We start from the raw sequence: 25,253 nt of genomic DNA, 5'->3' as shown, positions 1-25,253 counted from the left end.
ATTGATTTTGCTTTAATTAATCACAATAATGTGCTTCCTCATAAAGTATGCTTCTCTTTTCCCTCACCTACCAACCTTTTTTTCCCCAATGTTCCCAATAATTTTTTGTACCTAATTACCAATTTTTTCTTTCCTTTTAAATTGAATATTTGAATTTCTTGAATAAAAAAGTAGTTTTATCAACATTTTCTTATAAAAAATAGTTCTTGATAAAAGCAAAATGTGTCACACTTACAATGAAAACTTGTTAGGGTAAGATTTGTATCAAAGTTTTGCATATTTTTACTGTGGAGACTTTCTGAATTTGCTCAAAAACTGCAAAGGTTGTTTCATTCATTACAACCTTATTCATTGGAGAAATGAATCCTTAAAATAGAACCTTAAATTGCCTCAACAACCCCATTTATCAAAATTCTTTGAGAGTGTCACACAAATTAAAGGAAGTGGCTACCTGAATCAAAAATCTAACTTTCAGATTGTGATTGTTCCTTTAAGCATCAAAGGGTGTCATCTAATTTCACAACCATCTATCTTAAGCAAAAAATATAGCCCCAAAATTTCAGAACCCCAAGTTACCCTTTTTGTTTCTTTTGCCTTGTGACACAGAAAGGATAAGCCTGGTGAAAGGATCTGCCACAAACTACTCATCAGAATCTTACAATTTTCAAACCTCACAAAAATAAAACACCCTTTAATGTCTTCCATTGAAACTCAATCTTCCCAGCTTCAATGCCTTCCATCCATTCCTCCCTTCCACACTTTGTGGTGTTTTCTTCTGAGACAGTGATAACCTTCAATCTGTCATTTTCCTTCATAGGTGGACTCTCACTCACCAACCACCTACCATTTCCACCAGATCTCAACACCATATTTTATCACCCCCACAAAAAAATCATCCTTTTTTTACCCATTCATTTCCACAAAATCAAAGCTTTATTATCACAATCTCTTTTTTTTAACATTTTTTTAACATTCAAACCATTTTCATTTAAAAGTCAAAAAACCAATCTTTTTGTCATAAAAGACATGTTTAAAGGACCCAATTTTCTTAATAAATTCCTTTTCATCTACACCAACCCAATATTAAATTCTAAATCAAATAATTAAGAGATGTGATTATATATCAATTATATTATTATTAAGGTCTTATATTATATATATACAAGTAGAACATAGGTTCATATTTTATATAATTGTATAGCCTTCGAAGGAGTCTAGTGTCATCAGCAACACTTTACACCCCATCCTCACTCACAAACTCCAATGGAATCATAACGAGAAAAACAAAACACCTCAGAACTCTGAAACCTTAAGTTCTAACACAAAACATTTCTCCTCTGTTTTCTCTCTCTCTCTCTCTGTAGCAGCAGTTATGGAACGTGCTCGCAGGCTAGCGAACCGCGCCATTCTGAAGCGTCTGGTTTCAGAGGCAAAGCAGCACCAGAAGAATGAATCTGTACTGCACTCTTCCACCACCCCCATGTTGTTGTACTCTTCCTCTAGGTGCATGTCCTCTGTTTCCTCCCCTGCTCTGCGAAACAGAGGATCCAAAACAGATACCCTTCTGGGAAGGAGCATGAACATCGCCACCATGTCACGCGGCGTTGTTGGTGGCTTCCTTGGTGTTGGTTCAACCCGATCCATCTCGGTTGAAGCGCTTCAAGCGAGTGACACTTTCCCCAGGCGCCATAATTCTGCCACCCCAGAGGAACAGAGCAAGATGGCAGAGTCATGTGGCTTTGAGAGCATCGATTCTCTGGTTGATGCCACTGTGCCTAAGTCGATCCGCCTGAAGGAGATGAAGTTCGGGAAATTCGATGGAGGGTTGACAGAGAGCCAGATGATTGAGCACATGAAGGAGTTGGCCTCAAAGAACAAGGTTTTCAAGTCCTACATTGGGATGGGGTACTACAACACTCATGTTCCACCGGTGATCTTGAGGAACATAATGGAGAACCCTGCTTGGTACACTCAGTACACTCCTTACCAGGCTGAGATATCTCAGGGGAGGCTTGAGTCACTGCTGAATTACCAGACCATGATCACTGACCTCACTGGCTTGCCCATGTCCAATGCCTCATTGCTTGATGAGGGCACTGCTGCAGCTGAGGCAATGTCCATGTGCAATCACATCCAGAAAGGGAAGAAGAAGACCTTCATTATTGCAAGCAACTGCCACCCTCAGACCATTGATATTTGCAAGACAAGAGCTGCTGGATTTGATCTCAAGGTTGTGACAGCAGATCTTAAGGATATTGATTACAAATCTGGGGATGTGTGTGGTGTGCTTGTGCAGTACCCTGGGACTGAGGGTGAGGTGTTGGACTATGGGGAGTTCATCAAGAAGGCTCATGCTCATGAGGTGAAGGTTGTTATGGCAAGTGATCTGTTGGCTCTGACAGTGTTGAAGCCTCCTGGGGAGTTCGGGGCAGATATTGTTGTTGGGTCAGCTCAGAGGTTTGGAGTTCCAATGGGCTATGGAGGTCCTCATGCAGCTTTCTTGGCCACATCACAAGAGTACAAGAGGATGATGCCAGGAAGAATCATTGGGGTCAGTGTTGATTCTTCTGGAAAGACTGCTTTGAGGATGGCAATGCAAACTAGGGAGCAGCATATCAGGAGGGACAAGGCTACCAGCAACATTTGCACTGCCCAGGTAACTTGCTCAATTGGTTGGTTCAATAATTTTTAGTTATTTGTTGTTTGCAAAACCTATTGATAGTTTTAATACTTCAAATTTGTTTTTAGAAACCAATTAGAACGTACTGACTGTGTAAATGATTTTAATGCTGTCATTTGATTATAGATTACCATATGATAAAATTGTTGACTTACTCTCTAATCATGATGCACCAACTATGTAAGGGTTTTTTACACTATCACTCAATCATACTTTGTAATGTATGATAACACGGGTGAATTTGGAAATAACTGGGGTTTAAGAGTCATATTGAGAGTGATTTCTAATTAGTTTACAGTGTATAAATTTGTGTGCTGATATACGTATCAAAATAAAACTATTTTTTTAAATATATATTCATGTTTCGAATCCTATTTTTTGGAAGGGAAGGATTATCATGAAGCCTTGTGTTAGTGTATTCCTGGAGCTATGTTGTGATTTTGTTTGAGTTGGTTGAGTATTTTATTGAATACTGGTTGGATTTGTTTAGGCACTTCTTGCAAACATGGCTGCTATGTATGCCGTGTATCATGGACCTGAAGGCCTTAAGAACATTGCACACCGTGTTCATGGTCTTGCTGGGGCCTTTGCTCTTGGATTAAAGAAACTTGGAACTGTGGAAGTTCAAGACCTTCCCTTCTTTGACACTGTGAAGGTTAAGACTTCCAACGCACATGCAATTGCTGATGCTGCTATCAGAAGTGAAATAAATTTGCGAGTTGTAGATGGAAACACTGTGAGTGTTGCTTTTTGTTGCACCAAAATTGGTTAAATGTGTTTGCATGCCTTTGGATAATTGAGCTTTCCTGTTTTTTCAGATCACTGTTGCTTTTGATGAAACAACCACATTAGAGGATGTTGATAAGCTTTTCAATGTCTTTGCTGGTGGAAAGCCAGTAAGTATGATTACACATTATATTCATTTCACAATTAACACTTGTGTCATCACTCATGATTTTGATGTTAATTTATATACAGGTCTCCTTCACAGCTGCATCTCTTGCATCAGAAGTTCAAAGTGCAATTCCTTCTGGATTAACTAGGAATAGCCCTTATCTGACACACCCTATCTTTAACACGTATGTCCCTTATCATGAACTTTGAATTCATGCAGTTATATTATCGAAGCTTACATCAATTTTATTTTCTCTTAATAGGTACCAAACTGAGCATGAGCTGCTTAGATACTTGTATAGGCTACAATCAAAAGATCTCTCACTATGTCACAGTATGATTCCATTGGGATCTTGTACAATGAAGCTGAATGCAACGACTGAAATGATGCCTGTGACATGGCCCAGCTTTAGTGATCTTCACCCTTTTGCACCAGTTGACCAGGCTGAAGGTTATCAGGTAATTCGATGTTTAAATAATCTTACAACAATAATCACTCAAAGAAATTCATATACATACTTTTTCTTCCCTGAAAATATTAGATATATATTGTTTTTTCGGTCTAAACAAGCACACTTGGTATCAGGAACTGTTCAACAATTTGGGTGACTTGTTGTGTACCATCACCGGGTTTGACTCCTTCTCTTTGCAACCAAATGCTGGTGCTTCTGGAGAATATGCTGGACTTATGGTTATCCGTGCATATCATCTGGTAAGGACCATACTTGGATCATTTGATAATTTATTAGGAAATTTATGGTTCTTCAGATTTACGCTTGGGATATATAAGTGTTTCTGTGATTACTATTGAATTTAGCATTGTATTTTCATTTCAGCCGATTGTACATAGTCTTAGTTATGTCATTTTCTATTGCTAAGTATCTACAAGAGATGCAATGATTTTCCTGCATCGTCATCTCCAATAAATGTTCTTAAATACCTGTGATGGTTCTTACTTCTTTTGGCCATTGGAAAATGTAGGCAAGAGGTGACCATCACCGCAATGTTTGCATTATACCTGTCTCAGCACATGGTACAAATCCTGCTAGCGCTGCTATGTGTGGAATGAAAATTGTCTCAGTTGGAACTGATGCCAAGGGAAACATTAATATAGAAGAGTTGAGGCAGGCTGCTGAAAAACACAAGGACAACTTATCTGCACTTATGGTATAACTTGCATCTGTATAATGTTACTCAATATTGACCTCATACCAGCTAATTGAGGTATTGTCAAACATAAGCATTGTTTACATTAGTTTGATTTTGATTTAATTGCAGGTAACATATCCTTCCACCCACGGTGTTTATGAGGAAGGTATTGATGAGATTTGCAAGATTATTCATGATAATGGGGGCCAAGTATACATGGATGGTGCCAACATGAATGCACAGGTTTGTTTTTCTATATGTATCTTTACATTCATGTTGGACCAAGTGTCTGTTCAGGATATTCACTAAGAGTTCAAGAAACTAATTTCTCTCCATTTTTTAGTCTTCTTCAAAATGTGAATAGATCCAAAATCCTTATTAAAATCTTCTAAAACTCTTTACAACAAATTGTTCTGTTGCCAGATTCTTCATATCATAGTGATCCAGAATTTATCAATTTGTGCTTAATTTTCCAAAGATATGTGTTCAATTGTCAAATTATATTTGGTCATGTTTACAGGTGGGACTCACAAGCCCAGGTTGGATAGGAGCAGATGTTTGTCATCTCAATCTCCACAAGACATTCTGCATCCCTCATGGAGGAGGTGGCCCTGGCATGGGTCCTATTGGTGTAAAGAAACACTTGGCACCATTTTTACCTTCCCACCCTGTGGTAAGGACTTCTTTCATTGTTATGGATGGTATTGTGTATACTATGAATTTATGTTTTTTATTACATTAAGTGCATTGCTTTCACAGAAAAAAGCAATTTAGTTTAAATTTCTAGATTGGATAGCATTTTTCCTTTTTATTTCATAGGTAGTAGAACTTAAACTCCTCTGAAGATAAATCATTTGTGTGACTTTGTTCTTGCTGTTTATTTTGTCTTTGTAATCTATTTTTTATCTGTTCTCAAAATGAAGATATCAACTGGTGGAATTCCTGCCCCTGACAAATCTGAACCACTTGGTACCATCTCTGCTGCACCATGGGGCTCAGCACTCATATTGCCAATCTCTTACACTTACATAGCCATGATGGGTTCTGGAGGACTCACTGATGCATCAAAGATAGCCATTTTGAATGCAAACTACATGGCCAAACGATTGGAGGTTTGTTTGGCCCTTTTCATATATTATATGTATTTCTTTCCTTTTTCTAGTTAGTTTCATATTAGTGTGCATCTGTATATGATCCTTGGTTTTACTTATACTTTGATTCCTGCAGAACTATTACCCAGTTCTTTTCCGGGGAGTCAATGGAACAGTTGCTCATGAGTTCATTATTGACTTGAGAGGCTTTAAGGTAAGTCCATTCCATGATTGCAGCTGTTTTTCAATTTTTTAGAATTATTCTTCCTCTGATTACATGTAAGCTATTTCCATTGTAGAATACTGCTGGAATTGAGCCTGAAGATGTTGCAAAACGCCTCATGGACTATGGTTATCATGCACCAACAATGTCATGGCCTGTGCCTGGCACACTCATGATTGAGCCTACAGAGAGTGAAAGCAAGGTATCACCTTGGAAAATGAGTCCTTTGATTGAACCCTTTTTTATTTGTACCTTTTTTTTGGCAATTTCTTCTCTAATTCAACTGATCATCACTGCAGGCCGAGTTGGACAGGTTCTGTGATACTCTTATTTCAATTAGACAAGAAATTGCTGAGATAGAGAAAGGAAAGGTTGACATCAACAACAATGTCCTTAAGGTAAAATATTTGTTCTTCCTTCATATGATGTTACAAGAAAAGAAGAATACTTGTTAAGTAGTAACCAACTCTTTTCAACTCTATTATTGGTTGAAACTTGTTGAAAATCACAACATTTTGAGAGTCACTCACGAATTACTAGTTTGAAATAAACTTTAATCAATAATAGTGTCGTGTTAGAAGTGTTCATACTGTTTAACTTGAAAAATACTATTTTAGAGACTAAAAAAATTATTAGTATCTAAATTAGTTTCTATTATTGATAAATAGTGGTAAATAGTTTCTAAATTGGTATCTAATTAGATACCAGGATTTTAGATACCAAGGTTTTAGATACCAACTTTAAAATCTATATAATTGGTAGCTAAAACTTAGGTAGCTAATTATATACAAAATTAGAAACTATTATCATTATTTATCAAAAATAGAAACTAATTTAGATATCAATAATTTTTTTAGTCTCTAAAATAGTATCTAATTTTGTCAATATAACATCTAATTATTTTTTGTCTTTAAAATTTATTTTTATTTAATTATTTTTTAGTAGTGTTATTAGTAGGTGTGTTAGAGAGTGCTAGTAACATACTCTTTAAAATGAGAGATTATTACATGATCTAGTCAAGTAATAATTTCTTTTGATGCAGAAGACACCATTGTTCACAATTTCAACATACTTGATGCACTTTTGACTGATTATCTAAAATGTTGTGCAGGGAGCTCCTCATCCACCATCACTTCTCATGGCTGATGCATGGACAAAACCATACTCAAGGGAATATGCAGCCTTCCCAGCTCCATGGCTCCGTGCTTCAAAGTTCTGGCCTACCACAGGTAATCATGTAGTTGTGTGTGTTGAGAATCCCTCCTTATTTTAATGGGAACTGTGACCAACAAATCTTGATAACTGATCCATTGAATATATTCAACGATGGTCATTCCAAAAGTCTAGAAATTGTAACTTTCTCTTGAAAATGTGATAAACGTTAATTATCCACTATCTCTTTATGAATACGTCTTCCTCTGATTCTCTATATAAAGGGAACTTGTGAGGAAGAGAAAAGGGAAGCAAAAGTGTGTTTATATAACTATGTGTTCTTAACATCCTTCTAATAATTAACCTTACCCCATTATCAACCCTTGTTTGATATTTTGTGCTATGCTGTATATAGTAGCTGCATAATGTGGTTTGACTGAAAGTAAATGCATAGACTAATGATTGTAACATGTGTTTCAGGACGTGTTGATAATGTGTATGGTGACCGCAACCTCATCTGCACCCTTCTCCCAGCATCACAGGCTGTAGAAGAAGAAGCTGCAGCCACAGCCTAGTGCTCCATTGACAACTATTTCCATTTCATGTTGTACATAAAACTCTTCCTATTCATACAGTGCTTGCACTTGCTGAATGTTGCTTCATCATATGTGATAATGATGATAATTAATCCTCTCTTAAGTTTCATCCTATCACAAGAATCAAAGTTCCTCAAAAGAAAAAAAATCATTCATATAAATTCTGCTGCTATTAGGTTTTAGAAATGTATTTTAGGCCTATGTATCACAGTAATGTGAAAAATAAATTTCATTCTTATAACAGAAGTGTAAAAAAAGAAAAAGAAAAAAACAGTATCAGTTCCTTTTAATAAAACATGCACTTTCCATAATCTGATCATATGATTTTATAATGTTGTGTTATTTCATTTTCCTCTCATCACCAAGTGTGACTTCCCCACTACGTAGCATAGACATTGATACGACATGGACACGGAGATATGTCTAATCTCTAAAATGTATGATACGGGAACGCGAACTTATATATTATATAAATTGACAATAAAGATTTATTTCACAAGTATATTTTAGTTTTTTTTAGCAGAAAAATATTTTTCATGCTTGGTACAAAAGGATTTGTTCCTTATCTTTATAGTCATAATAAAAATTTATATAATAAGTTTGAGTTTTTAGAAAATTAATGTGTTTTTTATTTTAAAATTATGTTAAAATCGTGCTAGAATTGTCAAAAATTCAACAAATATTTTTTAAATTTGACACTTCACCGATACGTATCGTACGAGTATCGATTTTCGATACATGTGTCCAACACAGATACGTCATTTAAGAGGCGTGTTCGAATCTCACAATGTTCTCCATGTTAGTTAAATAATTAGAATCAGACTATTTGTTAATAAAGATTAAAAGAAGAGTGAACTTTGCAAAATCAATAGCCCTTTTAGTATATGATAATTTGAATTGAATTGAAGGTGTAGAACAAAATTGAATATATTTTTCTAATTTTTAAAGAGTCACCTAACACAAAGATAATCTTTATAGTTCTAATTATAATATACACAATATAAGTATGTTGAAGTGAATAAAAAAATTTAACTGGTGAAGACTAATATTTCTATTAGCTTAGTCTCATATTTAGTTTTAAACATTAGTACTAAAATTCTACATAAATAAGTAACTAAAATAGTTATCATGGATGAGAACATTTTTTTTTAATTAAGAATTTAAAAACATATATATTCTTAGGGGACAAAAGTTTCTCAAATTATGCAATTAAATTTTACACAGACTAAAATTATATATTTACAAAATCATAAAGAGCAACAATGGATCCTAACCTTTTATATTTTATCTTTGATTCTTGTTTAATATTTTGTTGAATGACTGATATTTTTCCAGTGTGGAATGACACGATGAATAGTTTAGACATGTTACATAACTTCTAATCTTTATATTTTTTTTTCTTTCTTTTTCATATATAGTGCCATTATATATATATATATATATATATATATATATCATTTAATGGATTAGTCAAATAAAAAAAAATATACCCATGCCTTAACTATTATAATTAAATATAATACAATTTTTATAAATAAAAAAGTAATTCATCTAGGAGAAAAACAAATATATGCAGTGATGTCACCTAACATCTATCTACTTTGCAAAACTTATTTTTACAATGGATAATAGATTAGATTACTCTGTAACAATATTTTTAATTAAAAAATTAAAAAAATAATTTCTGTACATTTTGTATGTCCTAAAATAAAAATTCCTAAACCTAAACCCAAATTCTAAATATGAAAATACCTTTTACCTTCTTTCTTTTTTTCATTTTATCTCACTTCAGTAATCTAAACTCTTTTTTTATTGGTTTGTCATTGTTTCAGTGTCCTTCGTTTTTTTTTTCTTTAAAATATTCTAAATTACAAGTCTAAAATATATTTTTAGATTTAGAAGTATTTTTTAATTATAGAATCTAAAAACTATATATATTTCAAATTACATAATTCGAAATATCGTGAAATAATTTTTGAATTATGTCATTCATCCATAATATATTCTTAAAAAAATATATTCTGAATTATATAATCTAAAAAAAATATGTAATCCATCAGGCTAATCTCATATCTAAAAAAAACTTCCAGATTATATAATCCAGAAGCTAATTCTAAATCTGAAAAAAGCTTTCAGATTACATAATGGGAAAGTTAATCCTTAATTTAAAAAAGACTTTCAGATTATATAATCCAAAATATAAACTACACCACACTGTAAACCTCATATACTTTAATTTTTTTACAAAAAGGACAATTTTGAAATAAAAAATTTATAAGGTTGACACAAGAAACTATGGAAGTGTAGGAAGAAGCGGTCATATGCAAATTCTGAAGCGGGCCAAGTGTATTTGGGCCAAGCCCAATCAAACCCAATTCCATTGGTAACAAAACCTACTTTCACTGAGACATGCAGTGGCGGCAAAATATATCGTTGTCACATTCATACAAAATCCAAAACCCAGACAAGGCTTAAAGGTATTAGGGTTTTACTTTTTCTATTTCTTCTTTCTCTATTCACTTTCATAATATTATTATAATTACTAGTTAGTGATTCAATTTGCCTCCTTTCAATTGGGAAATTTAATTACAGTTGCAGAATTTTAGCTTTAGATTGATATTCAATACCATTAGAGTGAGTTGTGTTTCTTTCAAAGCATAGGATTTATATTTTTCCCAAATCCACATATCTTTTAAAGCTATTTGGCTCTTAACGTTAATCTCTGGCCATTACATTGAGCTTGCGATTTCAAATTCTACAGTTTTACGTGGTTTTGAGTAAATGTGTTGTAGGAACTAGAATCTGTCATTAGTGTTTTGCTTTCAGTTGTTCTTTGAATGAGTTGATTTTTTGTGTTAGGTTTTGCCAAATGCTGAGTGAATTTGAAGTTGTGATTTTGAGTGTTTTTTTAGAATGTGCCCTGTAACCCCTCTTTTATTCCTTTTGAAATTTAGGTGTATGTGTGAAGGCTAAAGGTGAGGAAGATGAAGACAATTTCTGGGCATTGTGGTTCGGTGAAAGATGTATCACTATCCAAAGCAGCGAAAATTCTCTCCAAGTTTGTCTCTGCTGATAATGGTGCTTCACATATCATCACTGCATATCTCCATCGGGCCTCTGATTCTTTCAGCGAGCTCAACCAGATTCACAAGGAGTTTGAGTCCTCACACTCTCATAAGAAGCACAAAAAGCACAGAACTGAGACTGGTACTGACAGTGAGAGGGTAGTGGAAAATTTTGTTGGGAGTGTTGATATCAACCAGAAGCTCAGCCTTGGACTTGTGAAATCTGTTGAGTTGAGAAGGCAGCAGAGTGGCAATGGGAATGCTGATCTAGATGATGAAAAACTAAATCAGACAATTGTTAAATGTAATCAAGAACATAATGGTAGTGTTGAGTATGGGACAGAAAATGTGGGTGGGAGTGAGATGCATAAGAAGAAGAAAAGGAAGAAGCTGGAAGTTGGGCACAACACCAGAAATGTTGTTTGACAGCAATTTTAATCACAGGGATCAAAATTAATACTGTTGTGAATGTTATTGTTAGTTTCTAATTAAAAAGTAATACCTAAGATGTCTTGGTTCGAGTTACATTAAACTCTTAATCTCCTTAAACAAGATTAGATATAAAAAACAAACTTGATTATTTAGTCACCAAAATAATGATTAAGTATCAGTGTATGGTTTTTTAACGGCAAACACTTTATACATGGCTAATTTTATTTTATAATACAATTGAAATTAACAATATTATGAAACTGCTAATCACACTTGGTTATATATAAGTATATGAGTAATTTTACTTCTGTTGGAGATCTCACATTGATTAGAGATTAGAGTCTTTCATAGTATATAAGTAGGTGTAAATCTCACTCCATGAGCCAGTTTTATGAGTTTGAGTTAGGCTTAAAGTTCACTTTGTAATATGGTATTAGAGTCATTTCGAGTTTATCCTAGTAAGTATTTGTGTTAAACTTATCGTGTCACCCGTTATCGGATCATCTATAATATATAGTCTCATAGTATATAAGTAGGGGCAAACCTCATCCCATATACTAGTTTTATAGAATTAAGTTAGGCTTAAAGTTAATTTTCTAATAATCTCAAATAACCAGCAATAAATTTATGTAATTATGTATGATTACTATTGTGGTAAAGAATGTCGTAAACTTAATGAAGTGTGCAAAAGTAATTTATAGTGGATAACTTTATCTATAAGTAAATAAGTGTTGTATATTGTTATATTAATTAATTTAACAACTTATGAAGTAGAAATAATGGTATTTACACGTGTAGTTTCTCACTAATTCCAATGGATACTGACAAAACCCAAACCATTATTCAAATCATGTTGTGATTTGTAATGTAAATATATACATCCCCTAAACAAGAAATTGTAGTCAATTCCAAAACAAACATAATAAATGCAGAATAGTTCTTCAGCATGATTTCTTGATATCTTGTTGCTCAAATAATTGAAAAAGGGTAATTTATAAAGGAGAATAAAAAACCTCATAATCAAATATATACAAATTTATTTTAACTGCCAGTACTTTCTACAGTTTTTTCCTTGAAGTTCCGAAATAAATGTAGCTGAGGCATAGACCAAAATTAGAATATCTGTACACTGCACCAAATGACAATAATTAACCACACAAGCTCCATGTTCATATAAGAATTGGACAAGGGAGCTCTCAAATAATTCATTAAACAAATTCCTAACCTTTAGGTAATGACAAGAATATATTACATCTTTAATAAGCTCGTGATCTAATGGAAAATCTCCAGTGAAAACTACATTCAATCCATATTTTATTCAAAACACGGCAGGAGTTATATAACTTCAACCCATTAACGAGGAAAATGACATCAAGCATAGAAAAAACATCTTTAAACCAAGAACTCCAGATTCAGACATTTTTCCACCCAGTGCAATTAAGATTAATGTACCATTAGGCACCTTTACAACTATAGCCAGAATAAATTCATAAACATAACACATACAAACACCATACAATTACTCAATAGTAAGTTTCAAAATGACTTTTCTGATGTACCTATAAAAAATTCTGCGCACTCGGCAAATTGCTCCATATCTTGATTTCAAATGACACAATAACTATTTCTTCTCCAATAAACAAAAAATTACCTTAAGAATATGTAAACTACAAGAACCGATTATCCCTGATAAGTGGTGATTGATCTACACAGTCTACAATGAATTTAGCATCACCAACAGCTGATGATTGCAATCAATGTTTTGAATGCCGCGTAAGACTACATAGAAGTCTTAAAGTTCACAAATTAATACTACAAACAACGTAATCAATCCTACAAGTGCAAATCCTTAAACAACTTGAAAAAGGATTAACCAACTATAGTTATTAAAACAACTGACTTTTAACATCACCACTGTGTTTCCTTTTCATTTTCTTCTTAGTCAAACCCCCAGTTGGTGTATCTTCCACATCATCACTTTTCCTATTCTTGCTCTGTTCCAACTTTCCCTCTTCAGCATATAATGTATTCTCCCTTCCTTTCTCATATTTCTTTTTCTTCTTGATTTGTGAGTCCGGGGAAACACCAAGCTCTCCATTTTCACTATCTATACCAATGGATAGTTTTTTTTCTATCTCTTTCTGTTGCTCTATTCTTTTTCCATTCTCAACCTCATCCTTATAACTTGCCTTGTGCTTCTTCTTTGCACTTTTCTGTTCCCTTCCCTCTTCCATCTCTGGGTTATATGAATCACCTTCATTGCCCTGTTCTCTGCCTGACTCAATTTCAACTTGTGCCCCATTAGGCAGCTTCCCATCATCTTTCACCTCTCCAAAGTTAACAGTGTTATCTCCGTTTTGCTGGGACCCAACTTCCAGCTTCTTCCTTTTCTTCTTCATATGCATCTCACTCCCAACCACATTTTCTGTCCCATGCCCAACAGTACCATTAAGTTCTTGATTACATTTAAAAATTGTCTGATTTAATTTTTCATCATCTAGATCAGCATTCGCATTGTCACTCTGCTGGCTTCTCAACTCAACAGATTTCACACGTCCAAGGCTGAGTTCCTGCTTAATATCAACACTCCCAATAGAATTTTCCACTACCCTCCCACTGTCAGTGTCAGTCTCAGTTCTGTGCCTTTTGTGCTTCTTATGAGAGTGTGACGACTCGAGCTCCTTGTGAAACTGGTTGAGCTCGCTGAAAGAATCAGAGGCCCGACGGAGATATGCACTGATGATATGTGAAGCACCATTATCAGCAGTGACAAACTTTGAGAAAATTTTCGCCGCTTTGGATAGTGATACATCTTTCACCGAAGCACAATGCCCAGAAATTGTCTTCATCTTCCTCACACATACACCTAAATTTCAAAAGGAATATAAGGTGGGTTAGCAGGGAACATTCAAAAAACACTCAAAATCACAACTTCAAATCCACTCAGCATTTGGAAAAACCTAACACAAAAAATCAACTCATTCACAGAACAACTAAAAGGAAACACACCATGATAGATTCTAATTCCAAGCACACATTTACTCAAAACCACGTAAAACGTAGAATCTGAAATCACAAGCTCACTGTAATGGCCAGAGTAGAGATTAACGTTAACAGCCAAATAGCTTTAAAAGATGCTTGGATTTGGGGAAGCTACAAACGCTGCGCTTAGAAAGAAACACAACTCTCTTTAATCGTATTAAATATCAATCTAAAACTAAAATCCGCAACTGTAATTAAATTTCCCAATGAAAGGAGGAAAATTGAATCACTAGCTAGTAATTATAAATCTCTTAGAGGTCCTCACCATTTTATCAATCACAGTAAAGTGTATGTTACCATGGTTTCGTGTGTTTGTGTGTACCATAAATATGATAAGGCTTGAGTTCATGTGAACATATTATTTTAGTGTTAGCAACCCATTCTCATATTTTCATTCTGAATTAGATAAAACAACTCTTTATTTGCTAAGTCACCCATTGGGCCTGTGGGAGTGAGATCCTGGGGAAGATGCAACTCTAGTTACCAAGTCTCAATGGGGGCAAGCTTTATGCGTGCGTCACTAGTCTTACACCAAAAATATGTATTCAAATTTTCCAATGAAGGTAGAAAATGCAATTTACTGAGGCACAAATAAAGGATTAGATCGTCAATCCTTCCAATACAACTGTTTTTCTGAACACCTTGGTTATTAGGAAGGAAAGCAAAGCATTCAAGAAGAAGATAAATCCATATATCTCACATTAAGCACACCTTGGTTGCTTTGTGACACATTAATAGGATTCACGGTCCTCAAACATCTTTTTTTGGTTCTTAAATAAATAAAATCTTAAATCATATGAACTAACAAAACCTGATGAAAACTGGTGGTATATAAGTTAGCTGCTCCATATATACACACACGTATTTCGAAATTATTGTGTTTATATTTATCTCAATTAAAATAACCCTAAAAAATGACAGTTAACGTGTCTAAAGTGGCACCAACTGACACTGAATCAAACACCGTTTTTCAGGTCTCGATGAAACATATTATACACTGAATCTAAATCAGAAACAGAGTGAAAAGGTATACAGTGAAATTGATAGATACAACACAACGGCGCACAAAGAAATATAGCAAACATTCTGAGAAGAAGAAGCTCAGATTGGAAAACCTGAAATCGCGCCGCGTCGATGTTGACAACGAGCGCGGCGGCGGACGGCGTGAGCGACGGTGGCAGTGTCTTATGAAGGGTTTTGGTTTCGCAGTTTCCCTTTGGCAACAAACAACACGAATATTTCTTGTGAGAATAAACCCTATCATTCAATTTATCTTAATTTTAATAATACCCCATCTATTTTTAATTATTCATCAAATATAATTTCTAATTAATTGTTTCAAAATATATATTATTAATATTTTCTTTAATTCAAACTAAACTTGGAATCAAGCACTACACAAAAATCTATAATCCATACAATTGTCTCATGAATTTTTACTTTATAAAATAACTCATTTAGTTTTCGCGCTGTACAAAATAAATGTATATGTATAATTAAAAAAAATATAGTAAATTTAAAACTTCTAAATATATATTATAATTGTATATAATTAATAATACTTTAATATAAACTCATATTTCAAATTTATACTTAATATATTATGATATAATATTATTTTTAATTATTGATGATATTTTAAGTGAAATTCAAAATAGAATTAAATTTATTGAAAGATATCAAATGCTACCAAAAATCCTAAAAAAAATCATAAAAAAAAACTCCTAAAATTGCTGTTGAGGAAAAATAAGTTACAAATGTTTTTATTAAGATGTTTATTATATATATATATATATATATGTGTGTGTAAAATTGTTGTCAAACAACATTTCTTGTATTGGGCCCATTAAACAAATTAGGGTCACTTTCCAACTCATATTCTATCCTTTTTTTACTTTTCTCAATATGATTAAATGAGAGACGACAAAAAATAGATAACAATCTATTTTTCACTACTATGTTCTAGAGAACAAAAACTAATGGGGGAGAGATTTAACAAAATGAAAATAAGTATAAAAAAATAAACACAAAAAAAATATAAAGTTTTTTTTATCAAGAAAAAAAATTATATAAAGTAAAATATATGTATATGATTATTCTCTTCTTGATGCACTTTGCAATCAAAGAATAAGAGGTATTATTAGAATTTGGAAAACAAAATTATGAATATAAAAATGTAAATGTTTAATAGAATTTTTAAATCAATTATAATAAAAAATAATAAATAAATAAATAATAAACTTTCTAGATCAAATCTTAATACAAACTATATAAATGGGAGATGATAACTATAAATGGGTTTTTTTGAAACCAACAAAGTGGCAATTGTGGTGGAATTCCAATAATTTGGAATATGGCTTTGAAGTATTGGGAATTTTCATGAGAGATCACTTTGTTAGGGTTCAAATAAACCATGTTTATCTAGAATAAGTTTAGACAAGTTTTTCACAAACATTTCTATAAGACCTTTTCAAGGGTGTTTTTTTAGGAAGATATACAAAAGATAATTTAATTATTACACATTAAACTATTCACCATTAAGCTATTCACCATGTCCATAAGATTAAAGGAAAACAATGATTGAGAGTCAAGGTAGACCTTTAAAAAGGTCATCTAAGAGTAAATTGAGATTTTATTCTTATAAACTAATCAAATTTGAATTATCAAATATAATATGGATTTTAGTAGTGTGTATACAATATTGAAGGTCGAAGTTTATCTATTATTTGAAATAAATATAAACTTTATAACTTTTTTCCTTCACTTGATCCTACATAAAATATATTATATCTCTTTATTTATTTGTCTTTGTATGAAGAAACACGTCTTATGCATATATCGTTATTATATGAAGGGAGATTGACGATCTATTATCATATACAAAGTAAGACTTTCTTTTACTTATTTTTTTTTAGCTAATGATGTTTTATTGTGTTTGTAGGACCTTTGAGGATTACATATATTTAATCAAATCACTCTATACGTGTTTTTTAATGAATCAAATTTGAAGGTTAAGAGAGAAAAAAACTAGATTTATGGACTTTCTCTTTAAAATATTGATGCCTTTAATTATTTGAAAATAACACGGGTAATAGTTAACTAGGAGAGTCCAAATCAAAATTTCATCACTTGATTAAAAATGTTCAAGCAGTCATAACCAAAAAAGAGAAGCTTTTAAATAAGGTGAATTGTCTTTGTCTTACAAACTTAATTTTAGTCTCCATAACTACTACATTGTGTAGCCATTTTGGTTTCCATATGTTGTTTGACAAGAAAAACATAAATATTGTAGGTTTATGTTGTGATTTAATGTGACTAATAAAATTTGAAATTTGATGAGTTGATAAAAGTAATAAAATCAAGTATTTTAGTGAATTAGGTGTTAAAGACGCTTGAGCAGCAAATAACAACGCATCCGTTTGATAGTTTAATTCAAAAGCATATAAGTTTTTTTATAAAATTTTGTAATATAAAGCACAATCTATGTCTATTTTCGAAGGACACATATATATTGTATTCAATCTTTAATATTCTTCCTATACAAAATAATTTGGAGGGGTTTTAGAATTGAAATGCAAATAGAGATTGAAAATGAAAATAACTAGAAACAAAATGTCAATTCACATATTGAAGATTCATAATATTTCTCTTCTCATAGTTCTCTAAGTATTCATATCCAAGCTTCAATGATTAACCTATTCAGTTAATTAAAGAAATCGAACAAATGACATTGAATCAAATTAAAATATCTAATATGTATGCAATTATCACATTAAGATATAATTGATTTCTAATTTGGTATCTAAAATCAGAAACACAAATTAATATCATAAAATGCAAAAATTCAAATTAAAGAAAAGAATAACAAACTCGAAGCATTAAACGATGAGTGTTAAACTTAATTCATATTTTGTGTTCTTGATTTTGTGAATTGAACTTAAACATTAATTCTCCATGGTTAGAAAAAAACACAAAAGAGAAAGGAAACACAAAGAGTCAAGTATGAAATTAAGAGAAAACGAGAGGAATAGACAATTTTTAAAATTAAAAGACTAAATAAATGAACTCGGTTAATATAATTAAAGATCATTTAATCTATATATGATGACCATAATTTTACTCGCACTTTAAAGTTTTAATCATAAATTATTGAACCATAATCTAAAATAAATCCACAATTTTAAATAGGACTCATCTAACTGAGTTTATTTGAGCCTTAATTATTGTTTATGATAATATTGTGTTTTAATTACATTAAACAATATAAAATCGTCAGACTATACAGCTGAATGAATAACTATACGATTTGAATGAAGCGTCTACAACTACGAGTTTATTGAATCGCGTGAAAGTTCAAATGCTTCTCTAAATCAAATCAGGAAATGAGTAGAAGAATTAGAGAATAAAATCTACAATATTTCATAAACACAATTGGAATCAAATCTTCTGCAACAATACGAAGAAACAAATTTCACAATAAAACTAGAAACAAAATCCGAAAATTGTAAAAGGTTGAAAATTAACAAATCATAAACAATATCTAAATCGAAATGTAATTTTAAAATCCTTGAAACAAAGAAACCTACAAAAAGATACAAGCATAAAAGGAAATTAGAAATCTTCACAACTGTGTTTGAAAAAATGTGTTAGAGTTTTCTTAATTTTATTTATTTTCTTCTTTATGATTTTTTTTCGTTTTGCTTTCACATTAAAAGCTAAACTCCTTTGAATTGATTTTATTGTAATTAATTTTGAGATTATATACGTGTAATTAAAGTTTTTTTCTTCCATAGGTAAAAAAAAATCTTATTTTATAAAAATAATTATATAACGGCATTACAACAATCATTTAATGGTTTAGGAAAGTTTAAAAAACATCACCATTTTATCATATCATTATAACATATCTTATGTTTGGAAGTGTAATTGGCTTATTATATCAAAATTTAATTGTTCGTCTACAGAGATGATAAATATCGACCTTTAAATATTGTTAGTGTACTGAAAATACACACTACAAGGTGCTCTTGTTGTATTTTAGAAAATTTAAAAATATAATCTATATATTATTATTAAATATTGTAATTAAAATGTTATAAAATAATTATTTTAAAATATATTTTAATTTTACTTCTCTTTTTGTTGAATATTATGTATTAAAAAATTAAGATTGAATAACATAATTGCAATAAAATTAGCCCTTATGATGTAAGAGAGATGATAAGAAGTAAGAGTTTAAGTAAGAAAATTTTGAAAGAGAAGTGTGTAATTTTAGATAATATTTTTTTTTACTATAATAAATACACTTTAATTAAATTCAAAACTTATCTCTTCAGCCCTAATAAATAATAATTACAGTTAAAACTTATAATTAAATACTAGTATTAATAATTAAGTGGTAACTTTCTTTTAAGAAAAAGTCAACTTTTGTATTGCACGTACAATATGTGAAGCGTACACAGGCAAAAGGCCAAACAATGTGGGCCCCAGGACGCAAAAAATCGACCGTTACATTTCCCTGTTCCCAGGCTCCGTCCTCGTAGTTCTCACACACACCAATGTTGTACTCTCTCTCTCTCTCTTACACATTTCAAAATTCAAACATTCAAAATCACAAAACAAAGCTCCTTTCTTTGTACACATCATTACAAAGCCCCATTGTTATGTTATCATGTTATCTCTTCCTACACTAAGCAATTGCATTGTTTTTTCACTTCCTTCTTAATGGCCTCTCATTTTCCTTAGCTTGACTTCGAAACCAAACCCTCCTTGGTGATATACATTCTTTCTGTTAGCTCAAAAAGTTTTGTTGTTGTTGTTGGTTGTGCACTTTCCATACCATGAGGGAGGAAAAAGAAAACCCTTCAGAGAACAGGTCCAAAGCTTCAAAATTTTCTGATCAAAACCAACCCCCAAAGCCTCAAAACACCAAGGGAACCAACCCCAACAACAACAGCTCCAAAACCAGGTTGTGGGGTGCTCACATTGTGAAGGGCTTCTCTGCTGACAAAAAAGCAAAGCCCTTTGCCAATAAAAAACAAACGCTAACTTCTTCAACAACAACCTCGGAGAGTGTTGTTGTTGCTAACCAGAAGAACAACAGCAGCAACCCTTTTGTACCTTCTCATTCCAGAGTGAAGAGGTCTCTCATAGGTGACTTGTCATGTTCAATCAACCCTGCTCAGGTTCATCCGCATGCATTCCCAACTCATAGGAGACAATCTTCCACTGATTTGTTCACTGAGTTGGATCACATGAGGGGGTTGTTGCAAGAGTCTAAGGAGAGGGAGTGCAAGCTGAATGCTGAGCTGGCAGAGTGTAGGAAGAGGGTGAGTGAGGTGGATGAGGTTGTGAAGAGGGTTGGGTTGTTGGAACAAGACAAGGCCACTCTCACTGAGCAATTGGCTGCACTGACTTGCGAGGAAGTGAAAGGGGAAGTAGAGCAGCACAAGGAAGTGAAGGTGCAGAATCTTGAGCTGGAAGTTGTGGAGTTGAGGAGGCTGAATAAGGAGCTGCAGATGCAGAAGCGGAACCTCACTTGCAGGCTTTCTTCTCTTGAGGCTCAGTCTGCATGTCCTAACAAATCTTCCGAGGTTGATTTCTCAATTTGACTTATTTGAATTTTATAAGAAATTAAAATATCGTACATGTTTAATGTTTCATTTTGTGAATTGTTGGGTTGGAAGGTGTTCATTACTTGTGATAGTGTGGTCATGTTAGGATAACTTTTCACTTGTGATGAGAAGAAGGTAAAATGAACTAAAATTCTCCAAAAATTAATTGAAACAACTCAAATTTTGAAGTTAAATGAGATTATTTCTGTTAAAATTAGAGTACATAAGTTGATTTTAATTTGTGAGGAATTTTAATTTATCTTATCCCTTATTAGTGTTTCTGGAATGATATGTTCTATTTCTGAAAGTTTTTATTGAAATAATAAGACCTTTAGTTTGAATTAATTAACTTAAAAATGAAATTATACATACAGACAATGCTTTATTACTAAATGCACTCAGATTCATTGCCAAATAGATGGGAAATTTGAAGTATTTCAGATAGCAAATTTCTTTTGCTCATTGATTTGTCTTGCATATTTTTCTCTACTTAGAATACGAGCTTCTTAATCTAAGATGTAGTGTATCTTTTGCTAGTGTCTTGCATCTATCCTTTTGTATTTTCGTTTCACCAATAAATTTTGGTTATATATTTTCGCTAGGAATATGAATGTTTTGCCAGTTGCTAGGTGAATTTGCTTGAGTTTGGCTGATTGCCCTTTCCTTTTTGTGATCAGAGTGATGTTGTTGCCAAAATTAAAGCCGAGGCATCATTGCTGAGGGTCACGAATGAAGACCTGTGCAAACAAGTGGAAGGTTTGCAGATAAGCAGATTGAATGAGGTTGAAGAGCTTGCCTACTTGAGGTGGGTGAATTCTTGTTTAAGAAATGAGTTGAAGAACACATGCTCAGCACTGGATTCTGATAAGCCATCTAGCCCTCACACAGTTGTGAGCAGTAGTGGAGATTGTGTAAGTTCTTTCTCTGATCAAGCCAATAGGTACTTAAACTGTGGCAGTGTAAATAGGTTCAACATGATGAAGAAGCCAAAAAAGTGGCCCATAACATCACAAGTAGAGTGCCAAGGCAGTCTCATTGAGAAAAATTGGATTGAATCAGATGTTGCAGGGGGAAGCCCCAGAAGAAGACACTCTATCAGTGGATCAAACTACTCAGAGGAAGATGTTGTTTTGAGTAAGAGAAGACAGTCTGATTGTTTTGTATGTTCAAAGGAAATGGAAAAGGAATCAGTGTCATTGTCTGTTCAACAACCTGGTTTGGAGATTGTCCAAAGACCACAATATTTTGGCAATTGCCAAGAAGCTAACAAGCTTTTGGTTTCTTCAGATGTTGAGAAGAGGGCCCTACGCATTCCTAATCCTCCTCCAAGGCCTTCATGTTCTATTTCCAGCAAAATAAAACAAGAAAGTTCAGCTCAAGTTCTACCTCCCCCACCTCCACCTCCTCCCCCACCTCCTATGAATTTTGCATCAAGAAGTAACACGGCAACGGTGAAACGTGCCCCACAAGTGGTGGAATTGTACCACTCACTTATGAAGAGAGACTCTAGAAAGGATTCTTCAAATGGAGGACTCTCTGATGCACCGGATGTTGCTGATGTTCGTAGCAGCATGATTGGAGAAATTGAAAACCGTTCTTCACACTTGCTTGCTGTGAGTACCTTTCCACATTATGCACATAAGTTAGTTTGTATGATGTTCTAGTATAACTTAAGCATACATAGTAGTATATGGCTTACATCTGTAATTTAATAACTTGCCCTTGATATGCAGATAAAGGCAGATATCGAGACTCAGGGAGAATTTGTGAATTCATTGATTAGAGAGGTGAAGAATGCAGTTTATCAGAACATAGAAGATGTAGTGGCATTTGTGAAGTGGCTAGATGATGAACTGTGTTTCCTTGTAAGTTTCCCTTTTCTCATCACCTGTGCAGCTTGAAGTTATGTCTTGTACAAATTAAGCCATTGTTAATAGGTTCAAATTATCCATCACAGAATTGAAATTTGTGATTGTTATTGAAATTCATTTCTACAACTCGTATGAAATTTATGAATTTTATGCTTGAATTTGTCATCTGATAGAAATATGATTGTGTGCTTTCAAAGGTGGATGAGAGGGCAGTCCTTAAGCATTTTGATTGGCCAGAGAAGAAAGCCGACACATTAAGAGAAGCAGCATTTGGGTATCAGGATTTGAAGAAATTAGAATCTGAAGTTTACTCCTACAAGGATGATCCTCGTCTACCTTGTGATATTGCCCTAAAGAAAATGGTTGCATTGTCTGAAAAGTAAGCTACTTAAATATTGAAAAAGCATTGGAAGAAGAGAAAAAAGTGTTTGAAGTCATAGATTTAGTTGTCTTTGCAAGACACTTACACATTTGTGTTACATATTCAGGATGGAGCGTACAGTTCATAACCTTCTTCGCACCAGAGAGTCACTAATGCGTCACTGCAAGGACTTTCAAATTCCCATAGAATGGATGCTGGACAATGGAACTATTGGCAAGGTACACATACTGTGCAACGTGCATCAATCCTTACAACATGTAAAAAATTTATAAAGAGCTCAACAAATTAGTGTGAGAGCATAACATAATAACATATATTAGTATTTTTTTGAATCCTCATCACAGTCATGAGCAATTGGTTCAGCAGAACAGAAAAAAAATGTACTAGTATATGAAATTAAGCATGCAAGTAATTGATGTGGTGGCCACAAATTAAGGATTAGGCTAGCAAATAGATATTTTTTTAACAACCATCTAGCAAGATCATTGTAAAAAGTTCTATCTGACATTGATTGCTTCATTTAGAGTTTTTTATACCAGTCCACATAACATTTGATTCAACAATTAATTTTTGCAGATAAAGCTAAGCTCAGTTAAATTGGCTAAAAAGTATATGAAAAGGGTAGCTATGGAACTCCAAGTAAAGTCAGCATTAGAAAAAGACCCTGCAATGGATTACATGCTTCTCCAAGGAGTGAGATTTGCTTTTAGAATCCATCAGGTTTGTCCTCTAATCTATTTCTTTTTGAAGTTGTCCCTCCAATGCAATGTGAATTCCATGTTGCTTCAGACTTGTCTATTATCAGGATTTTAACTGATATACATTATCAGTCTAAAAACATTTCCCAAATAATCCAGTAAAATTGACCTTATTTGAAGGGTTATTATAATAACAGTGTGTATATATTACTCTGTTGTAATTTGTAACTGATGTGATGTAAACAACACTCTTTCTAGAATCATTTTTCTCTTTCTAAATATAACAGCATGTAGTAATCTTTATTTATTTTTTGAATGCAGTTTGCTGGAGGATTTGATGCAGAAACAATGCATGCATTTGAGGAGCTTCGCAATCTGGCTTCTCTTCTCAACAAAACATAAGATGAGTGAGTGGTTTAGCTTACCATCTCAGTAAGCCATACACTATAACATGTTCATAGTTGCAATCAGATTGGTTTGGTCTGAGATTGCATCACATTTTGGTAGTCAAAAATAGGCAAGATTTTGTTCTATGTACACAAACCAGGTCTCTCTGTTGAAATGTCAGTTGTTGCTAGAAATAGCATAAACAACATCAAAATCAAATTATGTTCTGTAATTCAATTATATAACTGAGAGCTAAAATAAACATTTTTAAAATTAGCTTATACTAGAGTTAAAACATATATTTAATTACCAGAGACACCTTTGACACGATGGATAAGAATAAGTGAATGAAAAATAAAGAACATAAATAATTGTTTTTGTAAATAATATTTTTTTTTTCTTTTTTAATCCATCCCACGAATTGCTTGCTGTTAAAGTTCGTCAAAGGACAATACAAACACACTTTCCTATAATTTCTTAATGTCCAAAAAGTCATTTACTAGCTTCTCACCTCATCAACATTGTTTAATGAAATAAAAACAATATTAAATTAAATAGGTTTTAACTATTTTAAATTAAGTTTTTATGAATAATATTTGAATAAACTCATGACCAGTGGTATATTTTCTTACAAAATTAAAATACTTAATATTGAATTAAATATTTTTATATTTGCGTCTACGCATTTTCACGCGATCTCACGGGGGAGATGGATAAGACGATCAAAATCTCATGCTCATTTCGTGGCTACAGTTTCAGACGGTGATCACACGCTTTGACTTTTCCTTTGTTAACAGCCGTGGGATGTGAACAATGTTTTGGGTCAATGAATCGAACGGTGAAGAGCCATCGCTGCACATCACACTCCCAACGCAGAAGCAACTACAACTGTAATTATGAAATCGATCAGAGGGTGTTGGGAGTGCATGGCCAGAATTGATTTTGGATTTAAACAAACAACAATTATTAATTAATAT

At 32.9% G+C, this 25,253-nt stretch overlaps 4 protein-coding genes across 5 annotated transcripts; 3 read left to right on the top strand and 1 right to left on the bottom strand.

The window, feature by feature from the left end:
* The first annotated feature begins 1,219 nt into the window (after positions 1-1,219).
* Positions 1,220-7,899, top strand: LOC137816631 (glycine dehydrogenase (decarboxylating), mitochondrial). Its single transcript, XM_068619854.2, has 15 exons — positions 1,220-2,656; positions 3,171-3,416; positions 3,499-3,576; positions 3,659-3,759; positions 3,838-4,033; positions 4,161-4,286; positions 4,556-4,741; positions 4,853-4,966; positions 5,244-5,396; positions 5,647-5,835; positions 5,951-6,028; positions 6,114-6,239; positions 6,337-6,435; positions 7,149-7,266; positions 7,670-7,899. Exons 1-15 carry the CDS (start codon positions 1,373-1,375, stop codon positions 7,762-7,764), a joined length of 3,189 nt encoding a protein of 1,062 aa, XP_068475955.1. The 5' UTR covers positions 1,220-1,372; the 3' UTR covers positions 7,765-7,899.
* A 2,302-nt stretch (positions 7,900-10,201) lies between these two features.
* Positions 10,202-11,382, top strand: LOC137816635 (uncharacterized). Of its 2 annotated transcripts, none has more exons than XM_068619862.2 (2): positions 10,202-10,262; positions 10,740-11,382. In XM_068619862.2, exon 2 carries the CDS (start codon positions 10,770-10,772, stop codon positions 11,274-11,276), a length of 507 nt encoding a protein of 168 aa, XP_068475963.2. In that variant the 5' UTR covers positions 10,202-10,262; positions 10,740-10,769; the 3' UTR covers positions 11,277-11,382. The 2 variants fall into 2 exon arrangements, with proteins under 2 accessions (XP_068475963.2, XP_090154656.1); XM_090298530.1 differs by lacking the exon at positions 10,202-10,262 and adding an exon at positions 10,265-10,419.
* Positions 11,383-12,881: 1,499 nt separating this feature from the next.
* LOC137816634 (uncharacterized) lies at positions 12,882-15,741 on the bottom strand. The gene is made up of 2 exons (XM_068619861.2): positions 15,440-15,741; positions 12,882-14,148 (listed from the first exon to the last, which is right to left on the bottom strand). Exon 2 carries the CDS (start codon positions 14,129-14,131, stop codon positions 13,169-13,171), a length of 963 nt encoding a protein of 320 aa, XP_068475962.2. The 5' UTR covers positions 14,132-14,148; positions 15,440-15,741; the 3' UTR covers positions 12,882-13,168.
* A 4,122-nt stretch (positions 15,742-19,863) lies between these two features.
* Positions 19,864-24,557, top strand: LOC137816629 (protein CHUP1, chloroplastic). Its single transcript, XM_068619853.2, has 7 exons — positions 19,864-20,917; positions 21,616-22,551; positions 22,672-22,803; positions 23,007-23,188; positions 23,298-23,409; positions 23,768-23,911; positions 24,211-24,557. The coding sequence occupies exons 1-7, from the start codon at positions 20,165-20,167 to the stop codon at positions 24,289-24,291; spliced, it is 2,340 nt and encodes a 779-aa protein (XP_068475954.1). The 5' UTR covers positions 19,864-20,164; the 3' UTR covers positions 24,292-24,557.
* The last annotated feature ends 696 nt before the right edge of the window (positions 24,558-25,253 follow it).

Source organism: Phaseolus vulgaris, chromosome 1 (genome assembly GCF_051622355.1).
Source record: "Phaseolus vulgaris cultivar YP4 chromosome 1, ASM5162235v1, whole genome shotgun sequence".
Classification (NCBI taxonomy): domain Eukaryota; kingdom Viridiplantae; phylum Streptophyta; class Magnoliopsida; order Fabales; family Fabaceae; genus Phaseolus; species Phaseolus vulgaris.
Note: the sequence above shows the minus strand (reverse complement) of the source record. Positions and strands in the feature narration are given on the sequence as shown.